This window comes from Leuciscus leuciscus (genome assembly GCF_965113295.1).
Source record: "Leuciscus leuciscus genome assembly, chromosome: 19".
Lineage (NCBI taxonomy): Eukaryota > Metazoa > Chordata > Actinopteri > Cypriniformes > Leuciscidae > Leuciscus > Leuciscus leuciscus.
Window position 1 is genome coordinate 30,531,875 of NC_138743.1, and position 17,974 is coordinate 30,549,848.

Sequence of the window (17,974 nt, forward strand, 5' to 3'; positions counted from 1 at the left end):
TCATACCAGTTCTTCAGAGGCTTTCTGATTTATAAAAAATGATCCAAACATTTTGTCAAAATTATTGTAATCTCAAAGTGAAAAATACGTAAAGCCATGTTAACATGAAAGCTTATACGTCATAATTGCAGAAACAAATTTTCTTCTTTATTAAAATGACATCATGTGTAAACCTCTGGCTGCCCTCTGCTCAAGAATTCTCAGTGGGTTTATCGATTTGGCTTGTTCTCGGGTGACCATCAAAGCAGACTGTGTGTGACAGCATGGGTTGGCCCAGTTGTCCTGATTCCCAGGCTGTTGGAATTCCAAGAAGCTCCTTCAGAATGCCAGACAGCATTCCTCGCTGCAAGTGACTGAGAGGCCGTGGGAGTGGGAAAAGCTATGTATGAAAACAGAAGTGTCAGAGAATGACATCAGGGGGCATTTGGATAAAAGACATATTTCTCTCTCAGAATAGGGCTGTTTATTAGTGCTGGACAGTATAGACAGTATAGAAATGCTTATGATAGTCCAGTGGCCATTTCTGGATTTCTCAATCTTGGATTATTTGAACACCAGAATTATGAGCATTACTTTTTGTCATCTGGATTATTGTGTTTGGTGATTCCCTATAAGTAAATGAAAAACAATCAACAGATCAGATGTTTTTTTGGGATTGTAAGTCAGTTTTAAGATAGCAGGGCTAAAATGAGCAAACTGACATCCCTGCTGGCCCATGCTGATTGTTTAGTCTCAATGCTGAAGTTTAGTATCAAAACTTGTCTGTTTGTGAGCATTACAGTGAAGTAGATTACACTAATAAAACTAATCTTCCTTAGGGATGCACAGTATTCAAATGCCCATATGTCTGATACGATAAGCTGATAATTATTATGGCTGACAACCGATAAATGCAGATATTAAACTTCTATACAATTTTGCCTGAATTTATAAAAGATAAAACACTTAAAACTAAAATAAATTGTTTGAAATTCTACATGTGAATTTTAGACATCCCAACTTATATACCCACAAATGTAATGTACAGTATGAAAATTATTTTTATTTTTGAGATTTGCTTAAGATACATTTAACAGTGTTTTTAAACTAAAATTGAACTTTAAGTGAGCGTTAAATGACAGCAAACGTAATCTAAATGTAAAAACAGTATTAAATATCAACCAATCCCAATTAAATGTTAAACATTTATAATATTGGCCAACGCCAATGAGCGTTATGGTGCCGATTTATTGTGAATTCCTATATCTCCCTCGTGTAGTCTCACAGACAATACAGGGTTGAGTTGACCATTTGTTTTGCCTCTAAAAACACCATAATTCTCAGTGTCTGGACAGTTCACTGTAATGCTAAAGCACACTGGTACCCATTAGGCAAAGCACTCAGGTCGCTCCAGGGGAACTATTACTGCAATTAGTGTACTTTGAGTCACTTTGTATAAAGAGCATCTGCTTAATATTAACCTGCTAACCATAATGATCTGAGGCCGTGTCTTTTGACTGTCTTCTCTGAAACATCTGTACATATGCTGCTGTATCTTGCCATGTAACTGACAGTTCCATATATATTCTCTCATGGGACTCTGAGCATCATGAGCATCTCAGCATGTTGCTGCTATTTTGGGTAACAAACTCATTCCTTTTCTTAACACCCCCAGGAGGTCTAAAAGACAAGGAAGATTGCATTGACCCATATATGACCCTCCTCCAGCACAGGTCATGCACTCTAAATAAATTCAAAGAGATGGGACCCATTCGACTCTGGTTTAAGATGACTTCTCAGTGGGAAAGTAAGAGGATGATGTGTGTTCTTAGCATTAGATGCTATAATAGACTGCTGACTCATAAACACCAGCAGGTTGTGCAGGTTTATTATGGCGTCATGTCTGCAGGGAGGCGATTCGCTCATTTAGAACAGTGAGGTCACCTGACTTGTTCCTCAAAATCTCAAGAGGAGTTTATTACATCATCATATCCATTGCAATTGGAAGACTAGGTAAATAAATCATTTTCCTTCCCTTAATTGTGCACCTGATCGTGTTGTTGCATTGTGCATACACAGCATTAGAAAATGTGCTCAATATGCATTAAAAGTTGTCTAAAGTCACACCAAAGGCAAGCAGCTGCAAGTTTTTAATGAGGTTTATCAAGAAAAATACAGTGAAGTGATTGCTAATAAGCCCCACTGAGTTGAAGTGTGTTGCCTGCTGATTTTGAGGCACTTTTGAAGGAAATGGGTATATGAACGCTTTCATTTTCTTTATTTTTGGAGGAAGGAAATGTCAAAGTGCTTAGAAGATGGCAGGTAGAGAGGAACAGGTGATTGTGAGAAGGCAGCGCTAATGGAAGTTAATCTGTGTGGAAATGACTGAATGACAAATCACTGGTGCTTTTCCACTCAAGGGAATTGTTTGATTTTCCATTTTTCTATTTTTATTGCGACTTCGTTTTTTGAATTGTGTCATTGAAAGCGACTTGCTTGAAACTCGTAATTTAAACACAAAAGGAATTTCTATCATAATGTCAAAGCTGTTCTTTTTAAACACATGGCGATCACTTGCTGTCAGATTCGGTTGCAATTAAATTACTTATTTTATTTATTTTAGTTTTTATTTTAATGTTGGAAATGCTGCTAAATGAAAATTATGGTTCTATACTAACACGTCTTAACAAGTTGTAAAAATGTTTTATTGTTGTAAAAGTATTTTATAGTTGTGAAAGTGTTTTATATTTTAATTTGGTCTTGTTTTATCTTGCCTAGGCAAGGCATCCTTTAAAAGGATGCTGATCTTATATCTATTTCTTGGAAGGGAAAGCTTAGTCTGTAACAGTCTTTATTAATGCCAAACGTGTCACTATGAGTACAGAACATAGTGTGATCAGGAAACAGAGATCCATATTGTCTGCCAATTGAATACTTTATCTCAGTGGAGGACTGTAAACTTCAGGGGCTGTTTGTTGCTGTCTACTCTAAAAGTGTCCCTAGTGGCAGAGCTATAAAATAAGGCGTTAAACACTAACAGTCAAGTACATTATTGCTTCACTGAGTAGGTGTGATAATAAACTGCTCTGCTTCAGTCGTGCGGAATGTGTTTCATTTTGCTATCGTTCATTTGCTTGTGTTTAAGACTGTAATCAAAATATAGATGTTGCATGCAAGTTTCAGTAACCCTACCTTCTGGAACTTTAGTGTGTTAAGTCCATCATGTGTCTCATAGTGATTATAGTTCATGTTACTTTATCAGACATGGCACCTAAATGAAGTTTTTTAATTTAATAAGGAAGATGGCTTCCTTATTAGAAAGCTTAAATGCTTTTAATAACCAAAAGCATTTATCTTAGACTGAAAATAGCACTGGCGCATAACAGTATCCCTAGAGATGGAAATTAACAATGGCCAACATAATAACCATAGCTTTACCACATTGCTATCGATGTAAGAAACTTTAGTCATGATTTTGAAGGTCACTTGTGAATGTCTGTAATTTTCCAAGTTCTTTGTGCCATGTTCCAGGTTTTGACTTCTGAATGCTTCTAAAGTACACTACTGTTCAAACGGTTAGGGTATTGTATTAAAAACAATACTATTGTGAAATATTATTACAATTTTAAATACCAGTTTTCTATTTTAGAGTTTAAACTGTAATTTATTCCTGTGATGGCAAAGCTGAATTTTCAGCAGCCATTACTCCAATGTTCACATGATCCTACGGAAACATTTCTTAGTATCATCAATGTTAAAAACATTTGTGCTCCTTAATATTTATGCTTGGATGATCAGTTTCATCTTGATTTGAAGTGTCTGGTCAGAACATGGCAAGTCTGTTTTGTGAATCCAGCCACACTTTACAGCAGGATGTTCCCTTGTGGGGACAGAAGGGCTTTGGGAATCTCGACATTCATCTTCTGCTGATTACATGCTTTCCAAGTTGCCAGTATGAGGGGAGTGCTTGGCAAGAGTTCTTGCAACAAACCACTCAATAATTGCGAGAATTAGCGGGTAGGATGTTGCAATTAAAGCCGTATAGCCGCAAGTTCAAGCTTGTCACAAATAAAATTATGTAATAATATATAATTATGATTTGAATGTAATTGTGTGCTTTGCAGGTGAAAGTAATGGTGCGGATATGCCCTGCCAAAGGATCACGAGACACCTCAGAATCCATGTCCTTTCTCAAGGTAGATGGCCATAAGAAACAGCTGACCTTTTGTGAGCCACCCACCTGCACACGCTCCACCTCTGCCACCGCCCCAAAGATGTTTACCTTTGATGCCGTCTTCACTCAAGATGCTTCACAGGTACAGTAAGGGGTGTAAATGCATACATTTTTGGCAATCGGAGTAATATAAGTGAGCATTTTGCAAGTTATTCCAAAGAGAATTCATCAATGTCCTGCCTGTACTTATAATTTCATTTTAAGCAAAAATATACATAGATTTGATTTCCAACTGGCAGGACATCCATGCTGAGATCAAAGCAATTCGTAAGGGAGCTATTCCGCTTTGCTTGGTTTGTGAGGGAGATAAAAGGTTTGAGTTGGAGAGTTGGGGTTATCATTCTGAGCCCACAGCGCCTGAAGTGATCTCAGAGGAAAAGATAACAGAGCTCTTTTCTCTGCTTCCTCCTGAACTCTCTGGGAGTTTGGAATCTTTGGGTTTCCTGTTCTAGAAACATCAGGTCTGATGATCAATGACTACCCCACATTGTTCAGAACAAAAGAGGCTTTGAGCGAGCACACATCAGAGGTTGTTCTTACAACAACTCTGTCAAATCTTTCCTCAAGCTGCAAAATACACACACATAATTCCAAGGTTTAAAATCTTCATCTGTGTCCTTACTGTATTCTGCATCTGTTTGGAAAGTTTGCAAGGACAAGCAAGATGTTACATAGGGAATTGTTCTCTATCGTTCTGGCTGTCTGTCTCATCTGTCATTCTATCTTTCTATCATTTTATCTATCAATCCATCCATCTATAGTTCTTTTGTTCTGTCTGTTGTTCTATTATTCTGTCTCGTTATGTTTTGTCTGTCATTCTATCGTTCTGTCTGTCTATCAGTCTATCCATCTAGAGTTCTATCATTCTGTCTGTCGTTCTATTATTCTGTCTCATTTTGTCTGTCATGCTATCTATTGTTCTGTCTGTCTGTCATTCTATCTATCGTTCTGTCTGTCTGTCTATCAGTCTATCTGTCTCGTTTTGTCTGTCATTCTGTCCATTGTTTTGTCTGTGTGTCTATCAGTCTGTCTCGTTTTGTCTGTCATTCTGTCCATTGTTTTGTCTGTCTGTCTGTCTCTGTCTATCTGTCTCGTTTTGTCTGTCATTCTGTCCATTGTTTTGTCTGTCTGTCTTTGTCTATCTGTCTCGTTTTGTCTGTCATTCTGTCCATTGTTTTTTCTGTCTGTCTATCAGTCTATCTGTCTCGTTTTGTCTGTCATTCTGTCCATTGTTTTGTCTGTCTGTCTGTCTCTGTCTATCTGTCTCGTTTTGTCTGTCATTCTGTCCATTGTTTTTTCTGTCTGTCTATCAGTCTATCTGTCTCATTTTGTCTGTCATTCTGTCCATTGTTTTGTCTGTCTGTCTGTCTATCTGTCTCGTTTTGTCTGTCATTCTGTCCATTGTTTTGTCTGTCTGTCTATCAGTCTATCTGTCTCGTTTTGTCTGTCATTCTGTCCATTGTTTTGTCTGTCTGTATGTCATTCTATCTGTCTCGTTTTGTCTGTATCTCTGTTTGTCATAATGCCTATTGATCTGTCTGTCTGTATGTCATTCTCTCTGTTGTCATTTTATGTATTGTTCTGTTTGTCGTTCTATCTATCATTCTGTCTGTCTGGTTTGAAAACGGTTTGATTTGATGTTTAAATTTGGGTTTGTATCCTCAGGCGGAGGTATGCTCAGGGACAGTGGCAGAGGTTATCCAGTCTGTGGTCAACGGGGCAGATGGCTGCATCTTCTGTTTTGGTCAAGCCAACCTCGGTTAGTAAACATCTATTTAAACCTAGTAGCCCACTTTTTTTCTTTCTTTTTTTACAGTAATTAACTTTATTGTTATGATAACCCACCTCCCTCTGTCACAACTCCTCATGCTTTGAAAGAAAATGCATTGTTCAGAATCCATTTTCAGATGGAGTAGCCATTACTCACATGAGGCGAAAGGCAAAGTGTTGCGAAATACACAAATGTTTTGGCTGCACTTGAAATTGCCTAGCAAGGAGGAAAACGCAGAGAGGGCATATGTGTTTGAGCAGTAATAGCAGTTTGTTGAACACAAAGTGCCCCCGTTTTACACTCTGTGTTTGAAAAGTGCTCAGTTTCTCTCTCTACTTTTATTGTTGAGCCCCTCACTGTGAGAGACTGTGTGCCTCCCACCGCGCTGCTTAAATCCCCCATAGTTAGCTTGGCTTCTCATTTGCTCTGCTTTAGCGTTATATATTCTCTCATGACTAACATCCTGTTGGGTTAATTTTATTAGCTCAGGGGCGTTTTACATGCACATTGCTAATTTTAACACAAATCTCATTATAGACCTGCTCTTATATCATTATGTAGTTAAGTCAAGCTAAGTTAATCAGGTGACAATGTCATAGTGTTGACAAATGCTGCTCGCTTATTTACATCAGCAATGCCAGCTCACCATAGTTCACCTTTACCTCACAGGCAAAAGCTACACCATGATCGGCAGGGACAGCTCTACACAGAGCTTAGGTGTGGCACCCTGTGCTATATCTTGGCTCTTCAAGCTCATTGAGGAAAGGAAAGAGAAGGCCGGCACACGATTCTCCATCCGTGTGTCCGCTGTGGAAATCTGTGGTAGGGAGGAGGTGCTGAGAGACCTATTGGCTGACTTTTCCAAAGGGACTTCCCAGGACAGTCAGGGAGCAGGAATTTCCCTGAAAGAGGACCCAGTCTGTGGATCCCAGGTGCATCAGAGTTTGTTTTTTAGCATGTGTAGGTCTACATAATGTTCCTGTAGCTCAAATAATAGAGCATTGTGTTAGCAATGCCAAGGTCATGGGTTTGATTCCCTGGCAATGCATAGCTTATTTCTTAAAAAATAAATAAAAATAAATTCTTTATAAACATGCCATTCAAAAGTTTGGGGTTGATAATTAGAAAAAGAAAAGTCTATTTTTCTCTCACCATGACTGTTATTTATTTATTTTTAAACAGTAAAAACAATAATATTGTAAATATCATTATAGTTTAACGGTTTATATATATTTATTACAATATAATTGTTTTCTATTTTAATATAAATTAAAACTTAATATAATCCTGTAGCAGTCTTTATTCCAGTCTTCAATGTCACAGTGTTCAGAATCATTTGAATATGCTGATTTGGTGATCATGAAATATTTCTTATTTTTATCAATGTTGAAAAAAGTTTTTGTGTTCAGGAATCTTTGATGAATAGTACATTCAAAATAACAGCACATATTTGAAAAAGAAATCTTTTTGAACTTTATGAGGTCCTTTAATGTCTGTTTTGATCAATATAGTAAATCTTTGCTTAAAAGGGATTAAATTCTTTCAAAAAAAAATAATAAAATAACGTACTGACCCCAAACATTTGAACAGTAATGTACAGTAAATTCAAGTCATCTAATTTACTGACAAGTTGTTTCTGTCTTTCTTTATCTCTGTCTCACTCTCACTTTAAAATATGTCCAGCTGCAGAACCAGAGCGAGTTACGGGCGTACTCTGCAGAGAAGGCGGCTTTCTTCTTGGATGCAGCACTGGCAGCACGCAGCACCAGCAGATCTGACTGCAAGGAAGAGGACCGCTGGAATTCTCACATGCTCTTCACCCTACATATTTCCCAGTACCGTATGGAGAAGAGCACCAAAGCAGGAAGTATGGCTCACTTTGTTCATTTTCACAACTATGTGTACATTTTGCTAAACAGCCATACTATAACATCCAGGCCTTAAAATGCTTTTACTTCAAAGGTAATTTACCTCAGCCTCACAAATTAAGTTTTACACCTCTTATCACTGTCCAAGATTTCATATCATATATCTTTATACATCATTAGTATTTTGAGAAGACTGTTACCGAGGGCAGACGATACCTGACTTTTCCATTATCATTCTCCCCATGTTCACAGAGAATATCAGTTACCTCAATTTAGCCCTGCTGATAACGGTTCTACGAGAATGCTAACAAGAAGGGTTAGCACATTTTCATTACTGGGCGTAGCCATCCTGTCAAATCAGCATGTCAACATTAGCATGATCATTAGTATTGCTCTCCCGTCACTGCATTGCGGGCTGGGTGCTGGTCGTTGACACTAGCTAGAATAGATTTTAATATGTAATGAGGTTGGAGTCTCTTCTGCAGAGGTGTTTATAGAGCTCAGCATGAAATGAGAAGCTCGTTTGCATTCCTGCTCCACTGAGGGTTTCAGTTCCGAGAGCTGGCTTTGTAAATCCTGCCGACGTGAGGTTAATGGCCTCGAATCTCAGTGTGAAATAAATGAATCTCCTGTAATGATCCTGAATGAATTTGAGTCTAGTGACCTACATGTGACTGTAATCTAACTAGCTGTACTTACTTTTATTGCTTGCTGTTTGATGGACTGCCAAGGATATTGAATCACCACTTAGCAAAGATGCTATGTCCAACTGCTATCTCATAAGGTCCCCAATGTGACCAGTGGCCTTTTTGATTACAAATGACTTTCTCCTATCTTAGCTTAATGCAAAGAGACAACTAACCATTCATAGGTTCATTTTTTTTTTTTTTTTTTACAGTTGCGCTCTGGCCGGACATACAGTAGCAACATTAGCTGTTTGCCTATTTTATTTTGGTACTGCTGATGGCTTTTAAACAGGACTGAAGTCTTACTTTGTGTAAAAATGGAGCTTTACATGTTTTTGTCCTGGATGTCTACGCTTTTTATATATTTCTGGAATGTTTAGGGTTTTGGAATAAAGACATGCACTGTAAACAGTCAAACTATGTGTTTTTTTACATTGACATTCGATGTCAAGTTCTGTTTTGACAGGCTGTGTATAACTTTGCAGTGTCTGGAAGTCGTAGCCGTCTGCATCTTCTGGACTTAGGCAGTTGTGAGTCTGATCTGAGCCATACACGAGATGGAGGGAGAGGCCAATGTCTGTCATTGAGTGCCCTTGGAAATGTAATCCTAGCTTTGGCCAATGGAGCCAAGCATGTGCCATACAGGTATGTGTTTTGTGGTTCTATTAACCGATACAGACCAAACTGGGAGATGATAGATCTCTGTTGAAGGTAGTAATATGTCACTGTTCACCCACGAGACCTCCTGATCTGCATCTACAAGGGTTTCATTCTCACTCCCCTCAGATCAATAAAGCCAATTAGCCAGCTTTGCAAAGAGAGAATGCAGCCAGTGTGAATTGCACTGAGGTGGGATATATTGAAAGGTATGTGGGTTGGGGAGTAACACATTTATGCTGAAAGAGATTTAATAAATACTCACCAGAAGGTGGGATAGGAAATACAGTGGCACGAGCAGGAGAAAAATAAAATCTTTTAAATGTGGCTTCAGAAAATAACATCCTCCACAACAGAATAAAATATAAACACTCTAAATCAGGTCACTAGAAAGTGAGCATCAAAAGGAGGGATTTCTTTTATTCAAGTATGATTCATAATCCTCTATTTTAAGACAACCTCTCAGTGGTCTTAGAGAGAGAGAGGCAGAACGTTGTAAGGCCTAGCTTCCTTTTTGGCTAACGAGAAGATTTTTTGATGTATAATTCAGAGACAGCAAGCTTACCATGCTGCTGAGGGAATCGCTGGGCAACATCAACTGTAGAACCACCATGATCGCCCACATCTGTGACTCGCCAGCCAATTATGCTGAATCTCTTACCACTGTGCAGCTTGCCTCCCGTATTCACCGCATGAGAAAGAAGAAATCCAAGGTATGTAATTCAGACTGATATATTGATCATTTGTGTATGCTTGTGTATTCATGGTCTTTTTTAAACAACTTTACAAAGCACTGATTCGTGGTACTAACGTAACCATACAAGATAGCAAGTACTGCACTAAACTTTATTCTAAAAGTAAAAAATGATGAAAAAAATGTTTTGGGCCATTTTTTTTATGGTGAAAACACTATATTTAAATAATTATAAATAATTTGAATTAACATATTTTATAGATCATTTTTATATATTTTTTTAAATAATTTATTTTGACCAGTACAATGAAAACATAAAAAGTATTTATTTTTGTCAATACATTTTTTATTTTGTGTCTGTATACATTCTACAATAGATCATGAATGTTATTTTATTACTTTTTGGCTTTCACAATTTAAATAATGATTTGTTTTTTTGTCAGAGAAACAAATGTTAAGGAGATAATTATTTAACTGCAAATTTTCTCAGTGACCTATGTCATGTAATCAACAAATGTAATCAATGCATTTTCTCCAGAGTAAGAACAGCATGTAACCTTTCTCATTACACAGGCAATTTTCACCACAATTAAGCTGTTTTGAAAGAATATATTAATATTTTATAGATCCAAAAAAAAAAAATCCTTTCCATGCCTAACTTTTTTAGCTTCTTCTTTGCTGTGCACTTTTAACTTTTGCTGATATTAACATGTTTCATAAAGGGACGCCTCTCTGAATTTATTGCATGCTGTGAATGAACTGTCTGCAAAGATATATTTAAGTCACTGTGGTTTGTTATTCTGTTCAGTATGCATCAAGTTCCTCTGGAGGGGAGAGCTCCTGTGAAGAGGGACATATCAGACGAAGATCCTTCCACCCTCGGACTGTGGCTCTTGACCCAGACCACCCTGCAATGTTATCCAGTGATCCAGATTACTCTTCCAGCAGTGAGCACTCATGTGATACAGTGATCTATGTGGGGCCTGGTGGGGCCCCTATCTCTGACCGTGAACTCAGCGACAATGAAGGCCCTCCAGCATTTGTTCCTATCATTCCCTCCCTAAACAAGAAGCGTGTAAAAGAAGGACCGAAATCTGATGGGGACCACCTCAAATGCAACACCTTTGCAGAGTTACAAGAACGGCTTGAGTGTATTGATGGCAGTGAGAGCACATCTGTATTCACCAGTGAAGAAAAAGGCCAACAGACGGCCTCCAAAAGTGGAGCGGACAAAATGTCAGAAGGTGCTTCTGTATCATCCAAGTCCCCTCTTCAAAAACTTGCACACCTGCAACATGGTGCCGCATCTGAAATTAACACGACTTTAAGGCAAGATTTAGAGCCTGTTGTGAGAGAGAAAGTCTTTAGTAGAGGGCCTATACAAAAACCCCATGCCTCGTCCTCACAAAACATCTCAAAGACCTCAGTTCCTAATACAGAGTGTGGCTTAGCCACACGGACACCTCCAGTGGGTATGAGCCAGCAAGCCCTAAGACAGGGAGAACGAAATGACTCCCCAATTACTGAAAGATTCCATCACCTCAGTAGAAGTCCTATAGAGGTGAGCCACCTACGTGCTACTTTGAGGAACAGGTGCCTTGATAGGGATGTTTTAAGGACTACAGTTACACTGCAGCAGCCGGTGGAGCTCAATGGAGAGGATGAGCTGGTGTTTACAGTGGTTGAAGAGCTGCCTGCTGGCCTGGTTCCAGACAATGGGAGACCCTCCAGCATCATTAGCTTCAATAGCGACTGCTCTTTGCAGGCCCTGGCATCTCGCTCACGGCCTGTTAGCATTATCAGCAGCATCAACGATGAGTTTGATGCTTACACATGCCAGATAAACAGGTCCCAGCTGAACCAAGGTGCTGCTTCCAAGTCACAAGAGGAATCTACAGATGGACATGCCACTGCACACTCTTCAATCAGCTCCTGGTCTTGCAAGACAAATATTTGTACCCCAAATAATGATGAGACTGAAAGGAGCCTCTCATCAAAGGGAGTGCGCAAGGGACCGGTCAGCAGCTCTATGATGGATTTACCTGGTGGGTTACAAGTTGAGTCTTTCTCCCAGCAAAGAACAAATAGTTCATTGGGTGACAGTGGAATTTGCTTTTCACAACAAGACTATGATTCTGCAACCTTTGACAAAAAGTGCCCTCTTTCTCATGACAGTACCAAAGCATCCCTCTGTGGTCCAAAGTCAATGAAATCTAATAGACTCTTGACTTCACAGTCTGCCCAGATCTCATATATTTCTACACTCCCTAGGAAGAGCACCCAAATTGCATCTTCTAGCAAAAGCTACACCCATGAGCTACAGCGCCAAGGTAGCAGAATAGATGAACAATGGAGCCACACTAGTAGTGGGATAACATCAGCCAGGAATTCTGAGTTTAGCTCTGTTGGTAAACCACCAAAAAATGGCATGAGTGGGATTCCATCTAGAAAGACAAGTGGGAATAGCAACAGTGTACCTCGCCCTTCCAAAATGCATGTGTCATCCACATCTCAAAGGGTTGTGGATGGTTGTGAGAAGGCCAGTTTTAAGAAAGGGGACCTAAGCAAGATGCCTCTACTCAAACGGGGTGCCACCACTCTCGGCATGGTTTCAGTGCCACATAGCTCCTCTGAGATGAAATGGGGTAATGATGCCTTGCACACAACTGGTAGCCTGAAATTCTCATCCTTAGGAAAGAGAGCTAATGGACAGAAGGGTAGTATGCTCCCTAAGTCTGGAAGCATGTCACCCCCTGCTCCGCCTGTTCGAAAGTCAAGCCTCGACCAGAAAACACGAATTTTGTTGTCGCCTAGTGCCTTAAAGTCTGTGGGTAAGGATGGAACAAGATTGTCTTCCTCCAAAGCATCGGTTTCTGAGGAAGACTTTGATGTACGTGTTAGGGGGGAATCCTTTAGCTTTAAATCATCTAGCCTGAAGACAGCATCTAGTCTCAGATCACATAGTGCTAAAGGAGACAATGGAAGGCATTTTGGGAGTCTTATGTCCCTTGAAAGGTGTGAGAGTTTAACCTCAGTGGGTTCCAAACCAGTAACCTCGAGGGAGAACAGTAATGTCAGTATCAGTAGCGCTGGCAAATCTGCTAAAATGGTACCAAAATTTGGGACTCCTTGTTCCATATCTACACCAACTGCTACTTCCCCTCCATCTACTAGTGGAATTTGTAAGCTTGGACAGATAAAGGCCAGTATGACTCCTAGAGGCATTGTTGGGAATGGAAACAAAGGAAAGTCCTTGTTGAGTACTGGTTCAAAGGCCCTTTGCTCATCCACCAAGTTCCTTGCCGTCACATCTGCTCGGAACACCAGTCTACCTCCAACTGGAAAACCTCCAAATCGCTCTGTCACAGGCTCCAATGTTAAACAAGGAAGGGGCACTATTATGGGCACAAAGCAAGCGGTTCGTGCAGCTAACAGTCGGGTCAGTGAATTAGCAGTTGGTAGCTCCAAGAAAAACCTCAGGGGCTCTGACCAAGCAGATGGCAACAATGATGCCCGAACTTCCAGCGAAATGCCATTGGCTGCTTGTTTACCCTCTCCGTACAGCAAAATCACTGCCCCTCGCCGTCCACAGCGCTACAGTAGTGGCCACGGTAGTGACAACAGCAGTGTACTTAGTGGTGAACTGCCCCCTGCCATGGGGCGCACTGCACTTTTTTATCACAGTGGAGGCAGCAGTGGCTATGAGAGCATGATCAGGGACAGTGAAACCACAGGCAGTGCATCTTCTGCCCATGATTCCATGAGTGAGAGTGGAGTGTCCACGTCCAGTCGAACAAAGGCCTCAAAATCTCCCAAAAAGAGATCTAATGGTAGGTTTAACTGTCAAGGCATTTGGGGCAATATTTACTGGTGATCAGTTCAAGATTAATTTATTAGATGGCCTTTAAAAGTTAGTCTCTGCAATTCACTCTTTCTATAGTTAATACGTTTAATGTATCTGTCCATTCTAGACATTTGACACAAAGGACCACAAATGATTATTTTAACATTTTAATATTTTCAAGCTCAAAACAGTTTCACACAATTTTGATAGAATGTCTACATTCGGTCATCCAGTACAATAGGACAATGGGGTCCAAATTCTGTGATGTGCATTATGATTTAACCTTATGCGCCAGAGAAACAAGCGGGCAGCCATCTTTAGAATATTGTCTTTGAACTTATGTTTTTTTTGGTCGCTCTGTATATTTCGATGGCATCACTGTCGAGGAGTAATTAGCTGGTGAAGTGGATTTACGTATTGTAAAGTTAACGAAAGTTATCATGAGGATTGTAATGGTTAAAGCAGATGTCTTAACAAATGTCAGTAGACCGGAAAGAATTTAAATCGAGCCGTTCATTCATAAATACGTAAGGTCGCTGTGAAAATACAGACCGGAAGACAAAAGACAACGAGCGCAGCGCTGAAAAGGGGCGGGGCTACATAAGGTCTATAAAAGACCAATGATGATGCAGAGTGTGCCGTGGCTTTTACCAAAGATACCACTGGGACAATACAGTACAGTCTGACAAGCAACAATTGTAACAGATCATAAAGTGTGAACCCACCTTAAAAAAATATACATTTTAGTTTAAATGTTGATTTCAAATCTGTATTTAAATACAGATTAATAAATAATAATCAATCATCCCATCCCATCAGTCTATTTAGTTAATTTAGATTTGGTGTTTAATATGCATTCGTCCCATGCTGTAATCTGCAGTTACTCAAAAATCACTAATGCTTTAAATGCTATAACCTTTTGCAAGCCTCATGCATATTTAAAAGCATACCCACAAAGTCTGCTGTTCGTCTTTGGCCCACATGAAGAGCATTGCCCTGTTTGACCCCTCCAGGCCTGCAGCGACGGCGTCTGATTCCAGCTCCTCTGCCAGACACCTCTTCTCTGGGTGCAGCAGGCCAGTGGGTTGATCTACCCCCACTGGGGGGTACTATAAAGGAACCCTTTGAGATCAAAGTGTACGAGATTGATGATGTGGAACGTCTTCAGAGACGGAAAGAAGGGTTGGCAGAGGTAAGTTGCTATTTGTATGCTATTTGTATCTCATTCTGCAGTATATACCAAAAGTCTAGAGAAATAAAAAAACTGTAAATGTTTTCAAGTATTTTATGTCATGCAATGCTATAAGCCATTGGTTAAAAAATAACTATAAGTGTTATTATGAGGCTAACGTAAGTGGAGTAGATATTTCCCCTTTATCTAACTTTTTAAATGAATATTTCTTCTTTGTAAAACAAAACTACAATGTGGCACAGTCCCAGAATGATGGAATAAAATCAGTTTTTCATTTATGCTGAACTCAAAAGCATCAGAGCATTAGCAACGATTCTGATGTCTCTCTTACATCCTGTGACAAGTGCAGTTGTCAGGAATGAAACTTATCTCTGTGACAATTACTTATGTTGGCTAATTGATTTTAGATTGCACTGATAACTTTAGTTAGACTGGGTGCTGTACTGGAAAAAGAAGTGGAAAGATTAGCAAAGGTCTTTTCAGAAAGAGGAAGAGATGGAGAGAGAGATAGAAGGAGAGAGCGCATTGGGGAATGGTCATGGGTGTCTGTGATGAATGAGGTGTGGCTCCACAATCTGTGGCCCGCCTGATCGGTCTTTATGGCTCACTCCACACAGCGTGTCCATGGGTCATTAACCGTTTCTCTGTGAGTTTCTAACCCTGTTCACACAGTCAATTGTGTGGAGAAGACGAGAGGAAAAGACATTAACTCAGTCGAATGGTGCTCTGATTTATTTTCAATTAAGAAAAAAATCTCAGCTCGCATATTAGAGTTTGGCAGTTTGCTCATGAAGAATTAGGCTGTTCACCCTCTTGCTTTATGCGAATCTGTATGTATGTGTGTGGGTTGGAGGTTGTATAACTTCTAGGTTTATTTATGTTTTGTGAAAATAAATCCTATTTTCTGTGGGCATACAGTAGTAACAACAGCTTGAATGAGTTTTTATCTCACGTAACTGAGATACTTGCAGATTAGAAAAAGTTATTTAATTTTAATTGTTTTTTTCTTCATTTGCTTTATAATGGCCGCCTGTCAATGACAGACTGCACATGACCGGAGGAATCTATCCTGTAATTCAACCTTTCAGTAACCAGTTCCTCTTGAACTTGATCTCACTTTTTAGTCCCTTAAGCAAACATGCATCTAAGAGAACAGTGAGTGTTTAACCTGGATACTAATTTTATTTCCAGCTTTGCCCTAATTAATCTGACCAAAAGGCTGTGGACCTAAATCCTCTTTACAGGTTAGCGATCATTGAATCAATTCAGCTTAAGCCACTGCACTTTAAATAGGCCCTGAGGATGGCCACACGTAGTCTAGCAGGTGCTTGAAATAGGTACAAGAGGTTTGAGGTTCACTGTGCACAATTCACACTGCTGTCCCACACTTGCAGGGTCTGCAGTACTTCAACGCCCGTCTTAGGATGCTGGAGAAGAGGCAGCAGGAGATCAGGGAGTTAAGAGCAAAGCACGAGAAGCTGAAAAAGGAGCTGGAGGACGCCAAGTCTCGTCTCATGCTGGACCCCAGCAAATGGATGGGAGAATGTAAGTTCCCAAGTGTATTATTGTACGTGTCAGGGATTTTTTTATTGTTTTTTATGCAACGACCCCAAAATTATGACTTTATTAGAGACCCCCTCCTTGAGGTATTATGGCAAATATATATTTTATGTATAAAGACCCATCTATGAACTCAACGTGTTGTTTTCCAAATTAAATGAATTTAATTTTATGTTATGACTGCACTAAAACCAAAGCGAATTATTAAGATGTTATCTGGAGAATATTTACTTTGTATTAAGCTGGCCAGTCTTTTTTCTATCCACTTATTTTTTTTAAACTAGGGCTGGCAATAGAATAAAATGTGCAATAATTTCTGTTTAAAAAAAATAATGAACATGATGTATTTAAAATTGTGTTAAGCATATTTCATATCTGAAGTTACCTTTGATGCCTGACTTATGCTAATTTTCCAGTGACGTCTTTGTGGCCCGTTTTGATCCATGTTTGAAACCCACTGATTTATTTGACAATGAAGATAGTCAAGTATTACCATGGTGTGTTTACAATATGTGTGCTGTTCAATTCTGATGACAATTATCACAAACAAATCTGTGTACAAAAAAGTGTGTACATTTTGTTTTTGTCACACTTTTGTTTTACTAAACTTAGTGGTGTGGTATACATGAGCGACTCTCCATGTTCACACAATTCCACATCCTTTTAGCCAAAAGGACTTTCTTTTGGCATTTTTATTGTGATGCTCTAGCATGAATCAATGACAGGAATTATTAATTTTACCTTGCATCCTAAACAACATGTGTTTCCCAGCAATGTGATGTAGACTAATGGTTCCCTTTATGAGTTTAATTTAAGTGTTTGAACTTAGTGCCAGTGGATTTACAAGAAAATGCTGAGGTAATGTAGCCTGGCTAACGTCAGACCACTTTCTCTTTGAGACGTGGTCTGGATACTACATGTTCATTTTCTCGTATTTGAGGCGTGGTTTACGAATGCCCAGAGCCGTTTATTGGGCGCTACAAATGTCTATCAAATGCGCCTGTACGTAGCTTATAGCCAATCGTTTCAAATTATACCAGATGACGTAAGTAGAGCGACAGATATTCAACGAAGAAGACGACGATGGGTCAGAGATTTATGTGTACACCAGAGAGTCCTGCACGGGTCCGATTTTGTAAATCCGCACCCGACCCGCTTAAAATAGAACCGACACCCGACCCGCACCCGAAATAAAATCAGTTTAGACTATCACATTATAGACACTTACAAAAATGTTTATTGCCAGGTCATACAGAAGTTACACGACAATTAACACAAGGACAACTTCAGCCGAAGCTGTCAAAAGGCCGGTACATTAAGAACATGGCTAACGTTACCACACAAATCGAACAGACGCGGCTACACCACTATATGCCACGCAATTTCGTCTAGCCTACATCTGACAATTTTGGGTTCAAACACGCCCTGCACACCACACATACTAACAGTGTTAAATATGAAAAATACCGTTCGATAGAACGGCTTTGTT

General features: G+C 39.5%; 1 protein-coding gene across 4 annotated transcripts in view; it reads left to right on the forward strand.

Annotated features, from left to right (window-relative positions):
* The window catches only part of kif26aa (kinesin family member 26Aa), a 79,094-nt gene that overhangs the window by 56,780 nt on the left and 4,340 nt on the right, over nt 1–17,974 (forward strand). For 3 of the 4 annotated variants that reach the window (XM_082148369.1, XM_082148370.1, XM_082148371.1), the window contains 9 exons: nt 4,104–4,295; nt 5,879–5,972; nt 6,654–6,916; nt 7,668–7,851; nt 9,024–9,183; nt 9,746–9,908; nt 10,698–13,719; nt 14,747–14,925; nt 16,320–16,470. In XM_082148369.1, the coding sequence (XP_082004495.1) occupies nt 4,104–4,295; nt 5,879–5,972; nt 6,654–6,916; nt 7,668–7,851; nt 9,024–9,183; nt 9,746–9,908; nt 10,698–13,719; nt 14,747–14,925; nt 16,320–16,470 (4,408 nt within the window). Of the gene's footprint in view, nt 3,997–4,103; nt 4,296–5,878; nt 5,973–6,653; nt 6,917–7,667; nt 7,852–9,023; nt 9,184–9,745; nt 9,909–10,697; nt 13,720–14,746; nt 14,926–16,319; nt 16,471–17,974 lie in introns of all 4 variants that reach the window. The other variant, XM_082148372.1, reaches the window with a different exon arrangement.